The 21,627-nt window shown below is 39.6% G+C and overlaps 1 protein-coding gene and 1 long non-coding RNA gene across 2 annotated transcripts in view; one reads left to right on the plus strand and one right to left on the minus strand.

Moving 5' to 3' along the window:
- The window catches only part of ofcc1 (orofacial cleft 1 candidate 1), an 87,961-nt gene that overhangs the window by 36,187 nt on the left and 30,147 nt on the right, over positions 1–21,627 (minus strand). Inside the window, exons 15-17 of the mRNA XM_055006958.1 lie at positions 20,532–20,835; positions 13,323–13,414; positions 11,382–11,527 (exon numbers count right to left, since the gene is read on the minus strand). Coding sequence (XP_054862933.1) covers positions 11,382–11,527; positions 13,323–13,414; positions 20,532–20,835 — 542 coding nt within the window. The remainder of the gene's footprint in view (positions 1–11,381; positions 11,528–13,322; positions 13,415–20,531; positions 20,836–21,627) is intronic.
- Positions 13,266–14,033, plus strand: LOC129347971 (uncharacterized). The gene is made up of 2 exons (XR_008600342.1): positions 13,266–13,439; positions 13,805–14,033. It is a non-coding gene; the product is annotated as an uncharacterized LOC129347971 (long non-coding RNA).

Below are 21,627 nucleotides of genomic sequence, written 5' to 3' on the forward strand. Positions count from 1 at the left end.
ATATTGATGATGCATGAAAGAGGAATATTTTTAGACGTCTTCATGCGGCAGCCTCTTCCAAAGGAAACTGGTAACGTGATGTGAAATCTGTTATCTCCACTGAATTGATTTCATTATGGCACCTCCAATTACAAAAGTACAATGCAGTAAAAGAGGGAAAGGCAGGGGGCGGAGGTGTGGGGTTTTTATCTTGCAGGAAAGAAGGATGTTTCATTCCAATATCACAGCTTGTCCCCTGAACGACTGATAGCATGTGGCATAGCGGCCCAGTGATGAAACTAACCATTTCAACAGGCATGCACTGGCACATAATGCTATAATTTAATTGTAGTTTCTATGCTTCGGTGAAATCTGGGCCAGAAGCTGTTCCCTCATTATCTTAGTTTTGATATGTTTGTTGTTCATTCCCATGTCATCAAAACACATTGCAAAAGGACTCATCATCCTCTCTAAACCTTTCCAGAGTGTGCCAAGGCCTGTAAATCAGATTTAACTAGCGTATATCTGTCAGCCACTGGAGTAAGAACCATCTCCTGGACTGGTTTTCCCAGGCTGTGTCGCCTAATGTTGTACGGCATGACAACAAACGGGAGCTCTGTGCTCTTAAAAATAGCACAAAGTGAATAGCAAGTACAGACAAGTATTAAACCTTTAAGACAGCATAGATAATGAGAGACAGAGGGGTGGGGGTGGGTGGGGGGGTGGGTGGGGTACAGTGGGGTGTTACATTTTAAATAGCACATTTATGGTGACAAGGCTCCAGGGCTGTGGAGAGTGAAGGTAACCCGCAGACTCCCTCTGCAACAGCCCTGATGGCTTAAACCCTCTAGAGTCAGACCACTTAAAGTATTGGACTTATCCCTTTATTTCGAGGATTAAGATATTTTCTGTCACTTTCTTATTTAGGCCACCGGCATTGTTTATAAATGCACTAAAACCACACAGCTTCTCCCTCATAGTCGAACAATGGCTTGCTTTGGGCAAATAGAGAAAGCAAAAATAAAAAAATAAAAATACAGTGTGGAAATAGACTTAAAAGATTGACAGATAATGTGATTGTTTTCTTAGTGGCCCAGATGCGTAAGTGTTGTGGTGATTATGGAAGTGTGATTATCTTAGGTGTCAAGAGATAGGACTGAAGATACCGTACCTTTGTTTACATTTCATTTTTGAAGAATGCTGATAATGGAATGAACTGGGAGAGTATCTGTCATCTGTCCTTTGTGGTTTGCACAATCGGTGTCTTTGTGAGGCATCATTAAGGCTTTGAACGTGGTTAAAATATTTCTTTGTGTAAAATGTAGTTTGCAACTCGTAAACAAATACAACACAGAAGGTTTAGTTTTCGACACTGCAGGTTTTAGGTAATATGAAAGGAACTTGCCATTTTACTGTTACAGTGACAAGAAACAAAAACTACAGAGCCCAGAATGAATGAGTGTTCATTTAAATCCTGTTCAGCTGCTTAGGAACCATTGTGTTTTAAAGAGAAGCACTGAATAAATGGAAAATAGAGGTTCTCCTGTGTAGTGTTTTTGCTCAGCAATGTCACCTTCATTACAGGTACCAATGGATGCATCAGGACTGGTTTAACTGAAAGAAAGAATTCCTTCGAACAGCTAATGGAAGTGGGAGTGAGGAGAGAGACAGATTGTTAATAAATAGTAGCCAGTCTTCTTGACTGAACTTTTGTGAAAGTTCAAAAGTCGTAAATCTTTAAAAGTAATCTGTCAAACTACAAACTTCACCGTATTTTGCCAACATGCACAGGGATTAAAACATGTCTTAACAGGCACATTAGAAACTGCCTGGTAGTGACAATAATATTAATGAACTTCGTGAAGTGTTGAACACCACAAGTCCATCCTTAAAACTGCCTGATTTGCCCTTTTCCCAAGAACACAAAGGTGTGCCTTAATGCAAAGCAGTTTATTCATTCAGTGGCAGTTGGTAATCGCAGTTAATTAGCTTTTAATTTCTGTTTTTTGAAGAGCTGTTCAAAACTGTAAGGCAGGTTTTGTTATGTTTGCCAAGGAACATGAGAAATGCTGTTTTTGATTACTCTCATAAACACCTTGGTAGCTTGTTTAATTATGCAGGTATCTCTTATTGGACTTCTTGTCCCATAATTCACAGCACATGTATTTAACTGTAGAGGAATATAAAGCCTTTTCAGTCAGATTACACGCTGAAATGAGTTTTGTTGTATTCGTTTAAAATATATATGTATCTAGCTGCACAGTGGCGTAGTGGTTAGCACTTTCGCCTTGCAGCAAGAAGGTCCCTGGTTCGCGTCCCGGCTTTCCCGGGATCTTTCTGCATGGAGTTTGCATGTTCTCCCTGTGCATGCGTGGGTTTTCTCCGGGTACTCCGGCTTCCTCCCACAGTCCAAAAATATGCTGAGGTTAATTGATTATTCTAAATTGCCCGTAGGTGTGAATGTGAGAGTGCTTGTTTGTCTTTGTATGTAGCCCTGCGACAGACTGGCGACCTGTTTAGGGTGTCCCCTGCCTTCGCCCGAGTCAGCTGGGATAGGCTCCAGCCCCCCCCCCCCCCAGCGACCCTAGTGAGGATTAAGCGGTGTATAGATAATGGATGGATGGATATATATGTATCTATAGGTGGGAGGGAAATTAAATATTAAACTTGGACAAAAGAGTGGAGATTCTTACACACAGGTGCACGGAATAGTACAGGTAAACAATTAGCCTCCCATATTGCAAGAGTTAAAAGATTGAAGTGGCTTTGAAAAAAGGCCTATTGTTGGGGCACAGATGGCAGGAGTTTCAGTTACAAAGACTGCACAACTGGCTAATGTTCTAGTAGGAACAGCAACTCTGTTAAGACTGAGAATGTCAATATGATCAGTCAGCAATAGTTGTTCAAGTGGCATGTGATGGCCAATGCTTTTTACTAAGACACCTTGTGTTGGGTTTTTGTCACCCCTTTGTTTGCATACACTCCAAATTATTAGGTATATTTAAAAAAAAAATCCAATTAAAAATTAATCCAACAGCTCATCAGTGGTACATTTACTGAAGCATGTGCTTTCTGTACACAGTACCTTATGCCACTGCAGCTTGCAAATATTGTGCTTTTTACACCATTAAAATTATTTGACAGCTTTATTTTCTAGCTCTGAGTTCAGTTACAAGTTAAACTTTTTCCGAACACAATATAAAGAGTTTTTTTTTAATGCCAGCAAACTGAACTACCCAGATGTGAAAGCTGATTAATAAATCATTTGACAGAATTAATGACTATTTTGACAGTCATTAAGGGCATTTTACACACATCCTAATTGTGAGGATTGTCTGCCGTTACATTTGGTAAGTGTAGTCTACTTTCAGCAATTTCAAGAATAACAAACAAGCATTCTGAGTATGTCACTATGAGTCTTGACTAATTGTTGCAGACACTTTAAACAACTTTCTGATTTTTTTAACCATACATTTAATCAATTAATTGTAAAAATAGTACGCAGATTTATTCATAATGGGATTAACCATTAACTGCTGCCTTATACAGTGACAATTTAGCTCTGTCTCAGATTCATACATGCATGTTAAATGGACTGCACTTATTACATTTTTACTGTACAGTTTAGAGTGTTTTTCCTCATTCAATCATTTACACACATGCTAACACTAATGGTGGGGTTGCTGCCTTGCCTTCTGATATTGGTAACAACTTTGAGTTCAGTGTCTTACCCAAGGACACCTTGGCAGGTGGGGGGGCAGCTGATCGAGCTATAACTGTCCAATGAATGTTTTGTATAAATGTGAACAAACAACAAAGTCCAAGTTTACAGTAAGTACATATACTATGCTCATCCAGAAGAAAAAAAGGCATTAACTCCCTTGTTATGACATTAATGCAGAAGCTTGGAACTTTATAACATAATGACTGGCATATATACGCAGGTCTTTGCACAGGTGGGGCAAATATAACGCAGGAAGCTGTGAAACCTCACAAAGTAGAAATCCCACAGGATGTATTAAATGATAGGCATTGGTTACTAAGCCGGTATAATTTTCCAGAGCACTTTGAATGTGTGTGTGCATGAAAAGAACTTGAACAGAGCAGCACTTTATACCTGCAAGGCTTTTAGATAATTGAATCATTTTATATTATCCTGTGAGAAGTTTTATTTATAGTGAAAAGAATCACAAAAAAATACAAACAAATTGGCTCAGCTTTAACTGTGCTCGCTCTCTTTCCTTTTCCCTCCCTCTTTGTCCTTTTGACATTCTATTCTCTTCCTTTTTATTCTATTTTCCTTTATTTGTTCCAAGTACAATTAGGATTTGGGATCTGTATAAGCACAGTTTTGTGTTTTTCTTTTTTCTTTTCTTTTCTTTTTTTTTTTTTTTTTTTTTACAAATTGGCAGAGCGAGAATGCACATAAATGAGATTCATTGACAAATAGGGAGCTCAGTGGCAGGTATTTAGGGTGTAGTTAAAAATAAATATGGAATTTTGACTCAGAACAGGAGTCCACATATAATTAAAATTATATAACAATGCACCACCAAGCTATCAGAATCGTTTGCGATATAGCATCAGAGAACAAGAACAGAATTAGAAGCATTGGAAGAGAAATATGTTACACTTAATTAGGATCCACGTTTGACTAACACCTGGCTACAGATGTTTTTAAAATGTGAAGCAGGTTCTCACAAGCAAATGAGAGAAATAGAAACAGCCACAAAGGTTCTATAACTGGTTCATGAGCACACCAGTGATGTAGCTGTGGATACAGTAGTCTAAGATGAGTGATAATTTGTAAGTCCTGCATTGTCAAAACAAACCCCTCCTGCAAAAATGTGTTTTGGCCTCCTCACATACCTTGGAGTACTTTAGATGCATACATGAGGTAGCTCTTTCACTGCAACATGTGGTGTTTTTATGGATACTCTGACTTAGCACGAGAGGGAATTAAAACATGGAAATGGCAGGTCCCTTGGTGCGCCATAAACTAGGGTGGAAACATTTCAAATGCAGATGCACCTGGGATCAACAAACGCAATGGGACTTCTCAGGCACTAGTTACACAGACAGCTACTGAAACTACCACCACAGCCTTCAACAATTGAGAACAGGTTGTTGTTCTCTCTATAAACTTTTTTTTTGGTGGGGGAGGCACTGAGAAAATGCACAAAACACGGTGCCAGTAGATGTTATACAATGTACGATTAATGCAGAACAAATAATAAATGTTCTACAGTGATCTATCTATCTATTCATCAGCTTGGGTGAGGCGTACAGGGAGGGGTGCTGCGGAGGCTGAGTATGGGCCTCCAGAGAGTTGCATCAGTATTTAAATGGATTTCACTTCTCTGACCTTGCCTCATAACTGCAGGACATTGTCACCAGAGAGATAGAGACAGGATGGAGAGGGAAAGACAGAGAAAATTAGAGGCAGAGAAAGTGAGATAAAGACGGAATTAACAGGAGGGAGTGAGAGGGAGAAAGGAAGTAATTATGAGCGAGAGAGACCAACTATGTGTTATGTGTGCGTGTGTAGCTAGCAATTAAGTGAGTGGTGGACAAAGACCAAAAAAAAAAAAAACTGGAAAAAAATATATCTGCCAAGACATGACCTCAAATGTCATCCTGAGTAGTCCGGGCATCTGTAACTCTCAAAGCACTCACTTGTTCTATTCTAACAATTGTTTTTACAACATTACATTAAAATTGATGTAGCAAGATTCTTTTATCAAAATCTCTCTTTATTTCTAGAATGAAGCTATTCAGAGATTGCTTGTTGCTTGGTCATAAAATACCCAGAGCATATTGTCAGTGTTGTACATGCATTGCATTTTAAAATGTTCAGTGGCTGATTCCAATGTTGACCATGAAACTGATGTGTTACATCTTCAATCAGAGGATCAAACTCCAGTGCAAATATGAATCAACAAAGATGACATATATATGAAGCTTTCAAAAACACCTTAAATGGTCAGTGGGCGAGCAGACAAGCTGTGTGCATTTTTACAAATGTGTCAGTCAGATGCATATGTGTGTCTAAAACAAAGGCAAATGTTTAAGTTCATGGTGTCAGAGCAATTACCAATCAGGCATGCTGTGGCTTTAAACTGACAATGGCTAAAATGGGTGCTGATGACATCATGCTGAAATATACACAAATGCTACACGGTGTATCAAATTCTGATTACATCAACATCTAGAACTTGTCAGTTATATTATCAGAGCTGCCTGTCAGTGATGTTTTCCTAAAAGTTCATATTTATTTGCACAGGGCTCAGCGCGTTAGTGCATGTTTGTGCTCCAGTGCATTAGCTATATAGCCGTATGTAAAAATCTCTCTTTTAAACTCTTGAGAAGTTATTTGTTGACTTTTGCCATCTATGTTCGATGTTTATATGAGGCTCGGGAACAAATGATTACAGATGAAAAAAGAAGAGCATGAGGAAAGTGTCACCTCTGGCTCAGCTCTCTTTTTCTCAAACGCACACAAAATTTCTCATACACAAATCACACGCAATCAGTCATGTGCTCTTACATATAGTTCCTCTCACTTTCCCCTATCTGACACCTCCCCCTCTTTCTTACGTGTCAGTGGGAAACACATTCATTTGACCTAAACCACCAATGGGACCGCAGTCGTCTCTCACTGACACCCACATCACTGCAGATTAACCAATCATATTGAAGTGTTAGCCTGTCAGAGAGCTGACAGCTCTGATTTCCATAAAGGAAGCAGCACACTGATTTTGTATGTGTGTGTCTGTGAGATCCAAAGTGACCCAGGGCGCGTCTGGCCACAAAAAAACCCTAACATGTGCACTCAGGCTGAGGTAGCCAGGGGCCTCTGTATCACACATGCATGCACGCACTTGTGCATGTACACAGATATATTCCTGCCCCCTCAGCACAGGAAAGAGCCCTGAAAAGCACTGGAGACTTCGGGGTGACCAGCACTGCCATCTCCACCCACCTCTCCTACCAGCATTACATCAGAATTGATTGACCCTTGCACTGAGTTTTGATTCGGAGCTGCAGTGTACAGTGGATTGACAGCCTGAAACTAGTTGTTATTTCAGGTGATTTTCTCTTTTTCTCTGTTTGTGTCGGCAGGCTGACCTCTCTTTCTCTCCATGATACTTATTGGTCGTTTTTAGCAAAGTAATGACATTGCAGGGTGCATGTTATCAATGTTTTATGCACAAGATTCAATGTAATTAATACCATAAACAGGAAAAAAAAATCTGAATGGAATAAGTATACACTTTACTGCTGATCTTATACTTGAGCATGGGTAGGGACTCAAACAGATGGAGGGCACAGAATGATAGAAAAACAGAGACACACACTGAGGTAGTGCTCTGATAGGCTCGGTTGGGGGAAACGGGTGGAGAGGAACGTTGGTCCCCAACGAGGCGAGCTAACTGGGGGAAATTAGGTCAGTGTGTTCCCTCTGACTCCACAGCAAGAACAGGCTGTGCGTGTGTGTGTGTTTTGCTGGTGCACCTACAGTGTTGTACTGCACCACTATAGCAACATACTGTGCAGGTCTGTGCTTGTTTGTGTGTGTGTGTTTGTGTTCACTACTTGCCACATATTGGCACATGAGTGACTGTGCAGCCAAAAGTTGAACCTGAAAGGTTAATTCCCCTACAGTCTTAATCCAGACTTCACAACAGTGTATGATAACTGGCTGTAACCCTAAATGCTCAAATTGTATTTACCGTAATTAATCATTAATCTAATTGAGACAGAAAACAAGGATATAACTAATCATAGCATCATAATTAGTAACAAAATAGTTCAGCATATGAAACAAATGAATAAAGGTTAAGTGACATTTATCCCCAAATGGCCCCACAGTCTTTTGTAATAAAAGCTTTGGGGGACAGACGGAGTCAGTTCTGCAGTCGTTTGTCCTCCGGAGGATGAGGATGTTCTTCTTTTCTACCTTCGACCCAGCTTTGTCTTCATTCTGTCTCACTTTCTCTTCATGTCTCCTGATCAGGACAAGTCACACATACTATAATTGATATGAGATTTAGGGGGTATATTTTAATGTAATTAGAATCTTGATAATTGGACTAATTAGATCTAATTGCTATGTGAGAATGACTTTGATTAAAACAGGTTTCTCTCCTCAAAAGGAGAGTAGAAAAAAAATAGTTGGGTGACATTGGTGAGATATAATGCTAAAGCTAATTGACAGTAATCATTGATGCATGAACATAAGGCCTGAGGTACAGTGGATAAAAACAGTTGTGTTTTTTTCTAAAGAGAACAACTGATATTTCTTTAGGACTACCTAAAGATTAGAGTACAGGTTTAGTTTTTTTTTTTTTAAAGTATGATGTGATGCAAGCTACCATCAGTAACTTATCACTGTGTTGACTGCATTTAGTATAAAGTGCATACCCTCTCAACTGTAAAATTAGTTCAGTCTGAGTATGTTTATCTTCACCCAAAAACATTAAATTGGCCCGATCGAATTACAACAGCCGTACTGAATCAGGTGCTTTGATTTTGCTCTGTGCTATTCTGTGAGAAAAAAGGTGGTTAAGATTGCACTTGTAGACATCAAATAAGCTGGAAGGTCGGCGAGAGTCTTTCATGCATGTTCAAACAGATATGAGTGGCATAGCAACTCTTCACACACAAAAAACGGATCATTCCTGACTTGTTTTCATACTGTTTTTCATTTTCCCAGAATTGACTGGCAATTGTCAATACTTGCAGTAAAAGGTGTATTGTGTTGTGTTTGAAACAGTATTTTTTTGGTTTTTATGGTCACTATGATTCCCTGTACAGTGTATGATTTTTATCAGATGTACTTTTGAGATTAACCCGAAACTCTAAATGCAATCTTTTAAAAACAAAAATAACATAACAAAATTGTTAACTTTGTTAAAAAAGCAGGGATAAGCTGATCCTGATGCAATGAATGATACATTTTAAATACAGTTATGTATTTTATGTGTAAATAAATCATCTGTAATTGTAAAGATGTATTTCTAAACACGTCTGTCAGTCTAAATTGATGTAATAATCACAGTCATTATGTACTTTATTCTATTGTAAGTTCATTTATCTGTATTGGAATTTTTCAGAAGTTGTTACCTTTACTATACATATATTATTATAATTTTAGATGGATAATAACTTAAAATAAAATTGTTTTTTACTCTGAAATTACACAAGTCTTAGTTCTTGTGAACATACCATATAAAATACTTGCCCTCTTTATACAATTTCATTTCAGTACATTTATTTTACTTGGTGAATAAAGTGCTCCTGACTGTGACTTTTATATATTGAATGCATTGTGTTCAAGCATTTGTGTGATTCCCACACTATCTGAACTGAATCTTACTGTTTCTAAGTGTTTGCTTAATAATGCATGAGCATCTGATTTGCACATTTGTATCAGGACGCCCTATAAAAATCTCAATGAGCTCAGTCTCTTGTGGCTCAATAGATGGCAGTAATATCCCTCAATCACTGCAGTATGAATCCTCTTCCCACTTAAAATACATGAACACACAGACATGTGCATACTGTACACAGTCGTGCAGTCGAGAAATGCTGTGCACATAAACACACAAACGCTGTCGCACACTTGCGCAAACAAACTGAGCTCTCACAATGCCAGAAGAGATGGAGATGACATCATTATGGCAAATAAAATAATAATAATAATAATAATAAATTCTGTAAACAATCCCTTTTGTCTGCATCTTTGTCAGTCCTCAGGTGATGCAGGGAGGCCTGGAGTAAGTCAAACAAGACAGTGGGAGAGATGGGTGAGGGTATGACTTTGCCGCGTCTTTAACTTCATTGCGAAAGCGAACACTGGCACTGTATCTTTCTAATAGTCTGATTAGGTGAGGGCAAAATAGCAGCCTTTAGCTCAGAGATACAGTAATGTGTGTGCTTGTAAAGATGAAATCAATAGCTGCAGCACCTTCACAGGGCATCAGGGAACAGCCGAAGCTTCAACTCAATACAATCCGTACCTATAACTGACAGAAATGTCTCATCTCACGGAATCCGGCAACTGCTCAGAGGTAAAAAGCGGCACTATGAATAATCGTGAAAACCATTTAATTGTGTCCCTTTGTGTGCAGTCTGCCTGGGTTCTGTGTTCGTTTTGTATTCACTCTCCCTCAAGATAGTCCCTGTGTCGTCATTTGTTGGCAGGATACGCTGGTAATCATTTGAATTCCCCCAGTATGTTCAGAAGATGTCAGGGAGTAGTCTCTGATCTTGTTTAATATGTGACCAGCAGCTATAAATTACGAACTCCCAGAAATGAGGAAACATGGGTACTTTTAAATCTCCGGGGAGAACTCGCTTTACGTCTCTCTTGCACATACATAGACTCCCTCTCTCCATCTCTCTCCCCCCTCCAGTGTAGCAGTGTGTCTGGTAATCTCCTCCCCTTAATTTAGTTGACGCTCAAATAAAAACAAATACCTGTGACTTTTTTGTTGAAATAAGCAATTTTGCTTTCAGTCTGTTTTGATGCTCCATAGGCGTACAGTGCTGCACCTTGTTGCTTTTAACAAATTTGGCCAAGGTGTTTGAAATTCTGTGTTTCCTGTTCTTTTTTATATTTCATACAGACTTGTTTTCTAATTAAAATCTAATGCTGTAAGCTACAGTGAGGAGGAAAACAAAATTTTCCAAACCTCCTTTATTGCGTTTTGTTGTGCAACCAACTAAAGCACATTATGGTTATAGGTTGAGCAATGTTTGGTTTGGCTTCATGTGGAATATCGTTATAAACCAAATTAGTTTGGGAATAATTATAATTTTGTCTTAAAACTCAAAACCATTAAGTAAAATTTTTACTTAGAATTGACATTTTATTGCACACATATCAGTTGATGTAAAATAAAATTCAGACAAGTTAAGATTTAATCGAGGGACAAATAGGAACACTGATCTAAAGTATGAAAAATGAAATTAAAATTCTTGTGGAATTTTTGTGCTTTCTTACAAGTTTGCTTCCTTTGACTTCAGGACAGATGAGGCCATGAAGCTCTGGAAATGACTTGGCTTTTACCTTGTTTATGTTAGCAAATTAAAACTGAGTTATACAGAATTAAAACTATATCAAATGCAAACTCTGTTTAGTTAAGATTTCCCTTGAAAGACATGCGACTACTGTATCTATATCTGTACAGGAGGTGTTCTGGGCACAGTTTGTTGTCAGTGTCTGTCTGGTTGATGCTGTACACATCACTGTCTGTGAGGCAGAAACCACTTGTCATCCACGCCCCCCCCACCCCCCCCCCACCCACACACACACACACACACACACACACACACACACACACACACACATTTGAATTTTGCCAGGCTGAGGCAGGATAATGAGTGGTGAGACTTACTGTAGGGAGAATGTATACTCCTCCATCTCCTCCGTGGAGAGGCTCTCCATTGAAGGCTGCATCTTCTGTTTGTCTGCCTGCCGAGGCGGTGCACTTCTGCCGCTCATGCTGGGGCCACAGCTATTTGTCTTCTTGATTGGCTTCTTCTGTGAGGAGCAGAAATCGGGGAGAACACATGCGGATGTCATTTGTAATCAAAGCAGGAAACGGGCCTCTGAATTTATCTTGGGGGATGCACACGGTGACAGTGACAGTGTGCATGGCACTTTGGAGCCTCTCCTATATCTCACCCGCGCCTCAATTGACATGAGACAAGAATGACGGCAAAATCGCATACGGCAATGCCATCCTTCAAGTTGAGTTCATTTGGGAAACATGCGTACAGTGACGGTGGTGTTAAATATGTGATATTTGAGCAGCTGGCACTGTTTTTTTTCCACACAAGTCGTTTACTGTCATCGTCATAAACACAGTCAAATGGAGTTAGGAAGTAGGGTTTTAAATTTTTCACCAAGGTACTTGGGAGCAGATATTATTTGTTAAGCTGCCAACATGTTAACGGCTTGCTTTCCCTGGCCCTGTCAGCCCTGCTTGTGTGGCCCTTGGGTGGGCTTAGTGCCTTTCTGCTTGAAGTTGTGAAATACACACTGATGTATGTTAATGAGATCCACAGTTGGAATAAGCAACCTCTCTCTTTCTTCTACCCCTTTCTCATTCTACCTCTCTCTGTTTCATTTTTTTCATCTTCTCCTCTCCTCCATCTCTCTCTCCGTCTCTCCCTCTGAGATAAACTAGGCCAAGGAAGTAGTAAATGGGCAGAGTCCCATAAAAGCTCCATCCGTTTTCATAGGGCAATCTTTGCCAAAGCAAGCTTGGATTCCAGAGTGATGATCACAATAAAAAGGTGGAACGAGAAAGAAAGCAGGGAGAAAAAAAATGCAGGAGATATATAAACCACAATGTTCTCCAGTGTCTCCCCACAATAAATTTAATGCAATACCTTAAGAGTGGATTCCGTATATAGCTGGATTCCTGCCCTGTGGGCAAAGTGGTCGCCTGGAGAAAATTCATTTTAATTAGGCCTGCACTGCAGGTTGAAGGGCTGAAATCTGATCCCTCGTGCTCCCAGGCTGGGGCAGGTTGGAGATCACTCCACTTAATCATTAGACAACTGGGTTCCACACCACGACATTTGACAGAGTTAGCAAGGTTTTAAAGAGAGGGCAGAGAGGGGAAGAAAAAGCCAGGGTCTACAGAGGCTGCAGAGAAATAAAACCTTATATCAACAAACTCATTTATTTAACAGGTCGTCACTGATTAATGGTGGTCTGAAGAGCCTCTTGTACATCAGCAGAAGGAGGTTAGTGAGAATAAAGAATAGTAGGGATGGAGGAGAGAGGAAGGAGGGGAAGATGCGTACATGTGTGTGAGAGAGGGATGCTTGATGTTGTTCATAGGCTTCTAAGTACCTCAACAATAACATCACAACAACAAAAGGCCGCAGCCGAGGCACAATGGTAGGGGCGGGCCAGGAGGCAGCAATGCCAGATCAGCACAAAGAGTAATTTTGCAATTACCACTTCAAAGTATGGCAGGTAACATGCAGGCTTTGATTAATTTGCTTAAGTCTTCTGTAGCACAGGAAGAGGCGTGTTTAGAATGGTTTGGAGAAGAAGAAAAAAAGGGAGGCCTGGCTGGCATTGCTGATTTCACAGAATTTCAGCTGCTTTGGCTTGTCAAGCAGATCAAAACTGGCTTTGAAGGCTGAAAAATACCTGTTAGTGTGAAATGTATTTTGACAAATCTCAGATAATAAGCCGGGGAGGTGTGTGTAGGGTTGCAGACAGGGGCGGGATGGGAAGGGAAAAGAAGGGAAAGGGGAAAGCAGACAGGGTACTCATTTTTAGGGTGGGAACACTTCCCTTTAAATCACAATGCTACCTTGTAGTGAATCCCGCTCTCTGCTTTCTCCCTATATGGATCACTCTTCTCTCCAGTGTTTCCAGAAAAGGCTCCTGAGGAGAAATTCTTCCCTGCATCACAAAAAAGATATGTGCAGTAAGTGTAAAAAAATTTGAGCAAACTAGCAAACACTTGGTAAATGGTAAAATAAGTAAAAACATAGCAATGCAAAAGAGACTTCACATTCTAAATTTTGAAACTAATTTTCTTTTATCACAATACAAATTAAAAGTTTAGATTTTACTTATGTGAAATTAGTGTAAAATTTAATTTACGATGCTTAAAAAAAATCCTGTAAAGAGATTCCAGTATGAGATGAATAGTTGTTTTTAAAAAAAAAAAAAACACAAAAAAGAAAACTATGTTGTTCGCAGTGTTCTGAGAAATCAAATCAAATACTCTTTGCATTTCTAAACACAACTAAAGTCTCTCTTTCGTCTTGTTTTTCTTCTCTGAGGCAGGTACTGAAGATGTTTTTGGTGTGCTATCTGGAGACTTGTGAAAGCAACAAAGGGTAATTTTCGTCAGTACAGAGAGAAGAAGGAGTGTTAACTTATGGAGCTCCCTCTACACAAGTCATCTGTGTCTCCTCCAGTCACAGCTGAACCTTCCCAGCCTCAACGCTCTAATGTATGCAATTAGAAATGATGAAAAATCAAAAAAGAAATTAAATTTGGTTGTGATACATTTTCCCATTCTTCTCTTCTTTGTACAATTACTTTTGAAGTGTTTTTCATACTCCATTTTTTTCTTGTCTCTCTATCTGTCTCACTTTTTTTTTGCTGTAATTTAAATGGTAAGCCGCCAGATGTGTGTCTCATGCTTGAAGAGTCGAAGATCTGCATTATTTAGCATATTAACATTCACAGAATTTAAAAAAGGGTTCCTGCTTTGCCTGGAGGTTGTAATTAAGTAAACCTTAGCTTGATACATGTAAAAATCTCACTATGTGAAACTTTTTTCTCCCGTGGAACCAATCACATCTATATAATACATATGGAAAGCTCAGCAATGATATAATTTTTCTCTTGCTGCAGGATTAAATATATCAGTAATAATAACTTAAATATAGGCCACACATCAGAAATCCCTCTGACAGCTAAATTGTACTAGATGTAAATGACAGGAAGAGTCTGCTCACCGCTATATTTAAAGGAGTCTGAAATCAGATTTCACACAGATGTAGGTTTTAATTACGACCACTCTGCTGGTAAACATTCAAAGTGCCTACAGTTATAGGGTAATAAGGCTATATTTGTTCTATTGTTCTATTCTCAGGATTAAAAAAATGTTTTCATGACATTACATAACTATAAGCTCAATTTTGTGTCAACATTAAGATCAGTCAAATGTCTTGTGCACACAGTGTAAACACAACTTGATATCGGGAAGATATTTTCATGCACTTTGAAACTGCATTAAATTTTTAAAAATGGCATGCAAAGCATTGCCATGATGAAATGAACAAAAAAGAGATAGCAGTTTAAAAGTGAAGGTGAACTGTAGCAAGAATGAACAATTTTGAGACATTTTTGTAAAATGTACAAAATGTAAATTTGAAAAATTATTATTTTTTAGATTCTAAGAAGATTCTGTATTATTTACTTTGCATAGCTTCTAAAATATCCCAAGCCTTCTATTTGTGTTTAAAGTTGTTGTGCATTGATTTAATAGTTTATATACAATTACAATTAGGTAAACGTACTCTTGAGTATATTGTACACTTCAGCAAACTATGTCTACGCTCCTGTGCAGACAGTCTGAGACAGAGCAATGCAACCTATGGCCATCATCTTTTGCACACACACACAAACACACACATACACGTCAACCTTTATCAACAACAACAACAGCAAATGTACGGACTCATAGAGTTGGCCCACCATGTGGATTCGGATGCTTTCTTAGACCGCACAACCAAATAAATAAGCACACACACACACTCATTACACCAGGCCCTATTTGCTAATGCTCAGACGTGGTGGAACCAGAATCAGTGCGGAGGCAGCATCGACAGCTTTGACAGCTAAGGGCTACGTCCGTGAACTCAGAGTGCTAGAGCTGCCACAACTCCAGCCTCTCCGGGCACTCAAGGCCAACAACAAACTCCTTGTTATCCCCTGCGCTCTGAGCTGTGTTAAGACCAGCACACATACTCATCCAGTACACACACCACATTGATGCACCCACACACGCACAAAAAAAAAAGGCAAAGATATTAATATGTAGACACTTGCATATATGCACAAATATTTTCCAGGGTAGAAATATACGAGTGTACCTCACAAATGCATAACTCAACATACCTCTTTTCTCCCCTGCTAACACACAAAAACAGGCCGAGTAAAAAGAAAAGCCTGAGGGCTGTAACACTGTTGAGACCCCATCACTGTGTTACCGGTGAGATGGAACCAGACTGAGATGGCGGTTCTTGCTCACCTAGGCCCCTAATTGCCTGATGACTGGTCCAAAGTTACAGAGGAATCGAAGGTTAGCGACTCACGGATTACCCCTGAGTCCATGTCACGATCTTGTGTTAAGGTTGCTATGATACTGTGAGGATTCGGTGTTGCTTCACACGAGAGTTTATTTTCTTGTAATCCATTGCATTTTAATGACAATAGCAGACACTCGGTGCATACTAATACCTACATATTTGTATGCCATTTTTCTCCATCTCACTGGTGAAGTCTGTTGGTCCTGAAAGTCAAATCTGTCTTTATGATGTTTGCTGACCCAAACGTTGGCTGTGTTTGTCTTATTACACAAAAAATGTGAATTTTCAAGTGCATTTTGAAGACAAGACACTTTCACTTTTGGGTGTGTTTGTCCCATACACCCTGTATTTGTCCTCCACATGTGGTGCTTTAGGCTTGTTTACCCTAACATGAGGGTTTACATGTGTATCTCTGCAAACAGGCTTCAAAGGTGGAATCCAGCCTTTTGCAATCCGGACATTGTTGAATTAATCGGCAGGATGCAGAGTGCGACTGATTGAGAGGGTATGATGTAACATTGTGGTTTGAAACTCTGATGACTGGGAGTGGGCTGGAGGGAGAACATCCTGAAAGTGCAGGGCAGCTTTCCAAAGAAGACATTAGATGAGGAATCCTCGAAATCACCATCCGTGCTCTAGCGGATGGATGTTAACATGCATTTGTTTAAAAAAAAAAAAAAAAAAGTAAAAAATTAAAGAACAAAAATAAAACAAAATGAAAAAAAAGGAAAAAGGAATGTGGTGGTGATACAGTTATGGCAGACTCATTTGCGTGCTCATAGTGATCCACTAAAGGCGATCATGAAACAAGACGCTAATCTAATTAGTCATTTGGGTTCAAACAAACCCAATGTAACTGGATCATTCAGTTAATGTGAAAGGTCACTTAACCCAGTGTGCCTCTGGCTCATCGTTACGTTAAGAAGCCAAATACACTCCATTATGCTTGGACAAGTCAACTGAGGTAAATCAGATTATTATCATCCAATAGCAAGTTAATCTGAAACCCCAAAACATTAATGACCACACAATAGGATTTACAATAATCTTTTTTTGATCAAAACTTGTCAGAGTTATTGTCTTGGATTGGGATGTCAGGTTTTGTTCTGCACTAGACACCTCACAAGCACTGTGATTTTTCTGTGGGGATTAATTAACTTAAGGCCTCAGGAATGCAAACTTCCAGTCTTACTGTCAAGCTCTGCTCTGCGTACGTTATCGCACTGACAAGAGGTCCCCATGTACTTTTCCTGACTCTGTAACAAACGGGTAATGAGGAAAATCCAGGCGTTACATGCATAGAGAAAGTGATCTCCACAGAGCACACATCAGAGATGGGGAGCCACGAAATAGGAAGGAAATGTCTGAAAACCCTCAGACTTGACAAAGAACTAAGGAAGGGGGGATAGTTCACTCTTCTGTTCCTCACTGAATTAGATTTCCATTTTTGGCTAGGTTAAGTTGTCCATCCAATCGTTGCCTTCAACCTTGACGTATCAGCCCATCTGAGTGCCATAATTTGCTCCAGAGGTAATGCAACATGAATGGATCTGTATGCAAATGAGGCACAAACGTCAGGTTGGCTTAGGGAACGGCTCGAATGAGGTGTTGTGCAGGACACCTTTTGATCCGTTATTTCACTCGCGGATCAGGTTCACTTCCCAAGCAACCTCCTCACCTGGCTGTGAGAATGTGTATGTTGACATCCATGCCTGTGTGTGAGCCACAGCTTGCAGCTGTGTGTGGTGAAGAGACCTGGTACCTTTTGCCTTGTGTGGCAGAACATAAATTTCCCATAGTGAGTGCTTCTCTCCCTCCCTCCTTCTCTCCCTCTCTTTCTCTCTCTGGAAAGGCAGTCAGTTCGTTGGGGACACTTCCCTTGTGGGCGTTAGGATCTCTGTGGGGGGTCACAGGTCAGCCAGCGGAGGAAGCGACAAGCTGTGAAATGTAAAAGACCAATTTCTTCCACATGTTTCAGTGCTGGGAGAACACTGCCAAGCTGTCAGCCGGCATCACGTTTAAAATGGGCCAGGGTGCTACCCAGCAGACCTGTCACAACTCATTTGTAATTAAAAAGCCTGTGTGATGTTTAAAGCAGAGCACCCCAGAAACTTTTGAGAACTGTTAAATAAAGATGAGCTGTGCGTGCAAAAAAAAAAGAAAGGAAGAAAGAAAGAAAAGGGAAAAAAGGACGATGTATTAATAACAAAGACGCTAGCCATTCGTCTTTGTAGTAGATCAATACCAAATGAGCCCGTATTTGATTTCTGGCAATGGTCAGGATGTTGGATGACTTAGGTGGGAAACAAGAATATTATGTTTTTCAAATTAGGATGTGGATACTTATTACAATTAACAGAGTCATTAGTCCCTTTGGATGTGGTTGCAATTGTAGTGTTGGAACAGTTCATCTGTGCATCTGATGGACATCAAACTGGATCTTATTCCAACATGCATGATAAGTAAAGTAAAGGAGCACCTGTCCATTACAAGACTGGTGAAAACATACTATAATCTCACGTGGGGATGTAAGTTTGCAATAAAACTGACCTGCAGGTCTTTGGACTGTAACCAGAGAGCCCAAAGGAAAATGAGACAAACATGGGGGAACATGCAAAACACTCAGAACTCCACGCTCTGAAGCACAACAAGCCACCGAGGTGAAGTCCCTAACAGCTCATTTGCAATACAAAATCATTTCATCATCTGCCTTGTGTCAGATTCTATTAAAAAGGCCTAATATGAAATGAACAGGACAACATTTGACACTTAGTGTTCTGGTGTATAATGACAAATCCAAGATAGTAATCAGACATGTTTTATGGATTGAAGTTGTTAAGAGACCACCTACTCACTGGACTGCAGAGAAGGGATTTCAATAAACTGGCAGAAAAAGACCAAAACGACTATTTTAACTATTTTCTTAGCTCAGTGATTAGAGGTTTAACCATCTCTGTAATGTTTTTAGTTTATGTTTAAAGTGAAAATAAAATTATTCTATTACTTTCTTATCATATCAAGGAAACAAATAATAAAAGCCAGACTATGTTTGTACAATGAATCACACAATACTTTGAGTCTGCCAAGTCAAAATGTTTAGTTTAGTGTAAATAGGCACAGAATGGATTAAACTGCAGTGTATTCTATAATTAGAAGAGACACTTGCACTTCTGTACATCTTAGTGAACTACTCTTGATATCTTTCATGATTACAAACATCACTTGGTGTGCAAAACCTCATTTGGCAGATGGATATGATAGTTTAGTCAGCCTAGATTTCACATTAATTCGTAAATTCTTGTTGGCTCAATAGGAAGATGCTATTTCAAAGTGAGATCTGTCTGTATTTCATTTGCAGATCCATATAACATTATGTAAAATGTTAGCACACAATATTTTATTAGGTGTAAATCTCCCCTGCTAAGTTTCCTATTCAAATAAATGTTTAGCTAAAGGAGCTTGCTGAATCATAAAAACCTTCATGGCTTGCTGACATGCTAAATGAATTTTGTTGATTTTGTTGGCTGACAGTGTTACTGTCACTAAGCTAGTGAAATTAAAATATTTACAATCTGCCACATTCGAGACAGCTAGCTAAGTGTGAAAAAGTAAGGTATTAGCTGGCACTGATTATAGCTAAGGTAGCTTTGCCCTTGCAATAAATTCGTTCTCAGTAATAGTGAGATCCTCTACACTATTCCAGACCACAAATTGATTTTAAATATGTCCTAGTGGTCATCAGTCACATGGCCCTACATATACATCTATCCCATAGAGAAACTTTGCATCTATACAAAGTAAAATTTCCATGCATAAGCCACATAAGTCCTTTAAATGGCATGGATCCACAATCTTCTTCTGTTCTTAGCAATGGCATGTCATCCCCTCAGAATATTGAATGTTTTCCATCCATCTTTTTTGCAGATGGTGCAGTATACTAAACAACAACTCCTTGTCATCTCTGCTTGACACTGCTGGATGCGCTGTGAGGAACATTGCTTTCTGCCCCCTAGTTGCACATGTGTCTCTGTGATGACATAGGTTCGCACAGAAACCAATCTAGAGCAGACTGTAATTGTGCCAGAATATTTCTTAAATATGATCTGTGAATGGCAGACAGATAAATGACAAAATAAAGCTGTTAAAATGAAGGAACTGAAAAACATTTTTACTGTGAAAATAACATTTAAACATACCAGCCAGGCTAAGTACTGACTATTTACAAAAAAACATGTTGAATAGCTTAATTACAATTTTATAACCTTTTTTTATGTGTGGGTGCTAATTGGACTCATTCTCCCAGTGCTTTCCATGTCAGTGCACCATGGGTTTGTTTGCTTTTTTAAGTGGTGGTATTTATCCGAATGTGTTACAAGTCAATCAGCTATCAGGGTCAGCCAGTGTTGTTTTTGCAGCTTAAATATTTGCCTGAACTAACACTAATGCTACAGTGTATCTGTTGGGTTTTTTGCATGTAATCTTTCTGAGGAGAAGTCCTTTGTTTGATGTAACTTCTGTCTGTCAAGCTTGGCCAACACTCTCTACCCAACCCTACCCTGAAGCGCATCCACCTCAGTGGAGAGTTGCTGTAAGTGAGACCTGCCATTCTTCTTTTCCCAGTACTCGTGACATTAGGGTGACATTTTCTCCCCACTGTGGCATAGTTGGGGGTTTTAACATTGGACCCCTACCTGGCAGAGATGAGGAAGAGCAAGCGGAATCAGCTGACAGGTGGAGAGGAGACCCCCGGTGAGAATGTAGCACAGTGGGCTCTCCTGATCTGCAGCTGGGGCCTGTATGCCCCTGCTGTTGGGACTGGGGATGGATGAGTTGAGGACAGAACTGAGACTGTGATGAAGGCTGGAGTGGCAGCTGATTCTGGGGTTGATCATGATGGACTGCAGGTTGAGGCATCACAGGAAGGTTTGAAGGGGGTATCAATACGGTGATGCAGTGTTCTGGCCCCCCAGACATTCCTGGTGGGAGCCTTTTTACCTGAAATATCAAATCTGTAATGAAGCAGGTCTGCCTGTGTGTGTTAGAGGTCTACATATGTGTTCAGTGAACATTAATATAACCTCCTCATGTTAATGTCATCAGTAGTTATGTTCATATTATTCCATTGCATCACCATTGTTTGTTGGAAAACAACATGTGTATGTCATTATATTACAGGTGTTAGTGATCAAACTGCAGACATAGAGAACTATTAGTATTTGTCATAGTGTACCATAAAATAATTCAATTAAGCCTCGAAATGTGACAAGAATATTGTACATCCTATTGTGCTGCGCATATGCAAAGATGCTCAAAAATATCCCTCGGGAATCAAAGGAGCTGTAGACAACATTAATGATAATGCGGTAATACAAACCGCATGTCACAGTGAAGGGGACAAATAAAGAGGCAAACCAAGACAAAGAGCTTTGTTCTGGTTTTTAATTCAATTAAGATGTTTACTAATCTAATCAATGCATCAGCTCAAATGCATCCGGAATTGCTGGGTAAAGATGTGGTTCTCGTTTGCTCTCTGGGGCCAATTTCCAATTTCTCTGTAAAAGCTTTTTATCATAGAAAATCCCAAAATCCAACCCCCATCTATTCATATCCACCACTCTGCCTCCCAAACTTCCCAAATAATAGGAGAGGATCAGAGCGAGGAAAAAGACGTACACACAAGCATATGGTTTAAATGTTAAACTTACACATAGCTGCACACAATTATGAATGCAAATGTAGAAAAGAAAACTAGAGATAAGATCTTCAAAAGGAACATGCGTGTTTTCT

Source organism: Amphiprion ocellaris, chromosome 22 (genome assembly GCF_022539595.1).
Source record: "Amphiprion ocellaris isolate individual 3 ecotype Okinawa chromosome 22, ASM2253959v1, whole genome shotgun sequence".
NCBI classification, from domain to species: domain Eukaryota; kingdom Metazoa; phylum Chordata; class Actinopteri; family Pomacentridae; genus Amphiprion; species Amphiprion ocellaris.